This window comes from Sinocyclocheilus rhinocerous, unplaced genomic scaffold, assembly GCF_001515625.1.
Source record: "Sinocyclocheilus rhinocerous isolate Xijiao unplaced genomic scaffold, SAMN03320098_v1.1 scaffold828, whole genome shotgun sequence".
Classification (NCBI taxonomy): domain Eukaryota; kingdom Metazoa; phylum Chordata; class Actinopteri; order Cypriniformes; family Cyprinidae; genus Sinocyclocheilus; species Sinocyclocheilus rhinocerous.
In genome coordinates this window covers 331,312-333,425 of record NW_015634025.1, presented here as the reverse complement: position 1 = coordinate 333,425, position 2,114 = coordinate 331,312, and the positions used below count along the sequence as shown (strand labels likewise).

The 2,114-nt window shown below is 41.5% G+C and overlaps 1 protein-coding gene across 1 annotated transcript in view; it reads left to right on the top strand.

Moving 5' to 3' along the window:
- The window catches only part of LOC107745155 (CREB-regulated transcription coactivator 2), a 14,043-nt gene extending 12,757 nt beyond the window's left edge, over positions 1–1,286 (top strand). Inside the window, exon 11 of the mRNA XM_016559002.1 lies at positions 434–1,286. Within this exon, the coding sequence (XP_016414488.1) occupies positions 434–621 (188 nt within the window). The 3' untranslated portion in view covers positions 622–1,286. The remainder of the gene's footprint in view (positions 1–433) is intronic.
- Positions 1,287–2,114: the final 828 nt, after the last annotated feature.

The following is a 2,114-nucleotide window of genomic DNA, read 5'->3' as shown; positions in this document are numbered from 1 at the left end:
GTGTGTGTGTGTGTGAGAGAGAGAGAGTGTGTGTGTGTCTGTGTGTGTGTGTGAGAGAGTGAGTGTGTGTTAAGTTAAGTTATAGTGAGCTTGTTATTAATAATAATAATTATTATTATTTTTATTATTATTATTGTTGTTGTTACTGTTAGTACTATTATTACTACCAACTAGAAATATTATTATATTGTAATAATATATTACTACTATTATTATTGCTAAATAAAAATATAAAAATACTACTGTTGTAATATTAAGTGTAAAATAAAAGAGTATATATATTGTTCAGGAGTTATTTAATAAAGAAGTATGAGTTCTGGTTCACCCTGTATTTGCATCATTGTTTGACAGAACTGGAGCAGTGTGTGTGCTGCTTCATTTATTATTAGTACAGTGACGTGTGCTGGTGATGACCGTCTGCTGTGTGTCTCAGGAGATTCTCCATCAGGACTGTCGAAGGAGATCGCAAGCGCACTGTCGGCCGTCCCGGGCTTTGAGATGGACCCGTTCTCCACAGACGACCCGCTGGCGCTGGAGGCTCTGGGCATGCTTTCAGACGGGAACCTGATGCTGGCCGACCCCGCCGTCGAGGACTCCTTCCGCTCCGACCAGCTCAAGTGACTCGCAGAGAGTCAGCGAGCGTTCGAACACGGACGGAGATGTGCATGTGGCACTTTGGGTCGAGCGCCGGCAGGTCATGTGACTTGGGTCTTAGCCGCATGCTGACGAATGCACTTATGCACATGCGCTTGAACTGTGAGCTTCTGCCCTTTAACTCTGCGCTTCTCAGACGGTCAAAGCCGCACGATCCACTTCCTGATACAGACCAATCGCAGCCATGTGCCTCCACCGAACGCTGCTCAGGTGCTTCAGTCCCAGCATGCACTGCACCGCACCAGGTTAATGCAGAACCCACACAGGCGTGAGGGTGTGTCCCAGACATGTCTCGGCCAATCATGTGAGTCTGGGGCGGGGCTATCAGGCTGACTGACCAATGACAGGCAGGGAAATACTCAGGTGACCTGTTTGAAATCATCATGTTTCACCCTGATTTAATGTGGCTGTGTTCAGAATAGCATACTATCATGCTGCAGTATACAGCACGCACACTGTACTCAGTACGGGAAACTCTACAGTGCACAGAGAATGTCCCAAAATGCAGTTGTGCTCAACAATTTAAAATAAATGCATATTTTTATTTCAGATAAACTCTGCAACTGATGCAAAAATGCTTATTGTGGAATAATGCCTTACTGTTTATGAACTAATGTTATATATATATATATATACAGTGGGTACGGAAAGAAAAATTAACTTAAATGATTTTAGCAAATGGCTGCAATATAACAAAGAGTGAAAAATTTAAGGGGGTCTGAATACTTTCCGTACCCACTGTATGTATATTTAATATATGTTACTATAAAAAAAAATTAATATGATTAATATTGCAGCATGCACTGCAAACTAAGAAATTAGTTTTTCTGTCAAGATATTTATTTTTAGGAAAAAAAAAAAAGTGTAAAGAATTCAAAAACGTGTTTGCGTCGTTTAAAACCACAATTAACAATCTGGTTTCTACAACTTTCACTTAAGAGCAAAAATCTGCCTTGAAACTTATCGTGATAATTATCAATATCAACTGATATGAAAAAAACTTATCGTGATCATTTTTTTTGGCCATATCGCCCAACCCTATATATAAATATATATACATGCATATCGCTTTATACAAAATAGATTTTTTCAAAGCAGCACAATAACAATCAATGATGCAGAACTCATCAAATATGAGAATTCAAATCAGCTCAGGTTTCTACAGATTAGTATGCACTATATAGTGTGCAGTATGCAGGGAGCTGGTATTCTGTTCTGAACACAGCCGCTATCTTTAGACACGTGTGAGAACAGACGTTGTTTTGTCCCAGCATTCAGTCTGCTCGTGTTTAACGGCCGTTCTGATGATCCAGACTAACTAGTCTCCTCTCTGTTTCAGGCCTGTGTTCTCTGGCGACCGTGTGCTGTTTTCTGGCCGGGATGGATCTGCTGCGCCGTGTCTGTGTTGCCGGATCACGTGGACGGTGCGCTGGGCTGGTCGCTGTATCTGGCGCTCATCG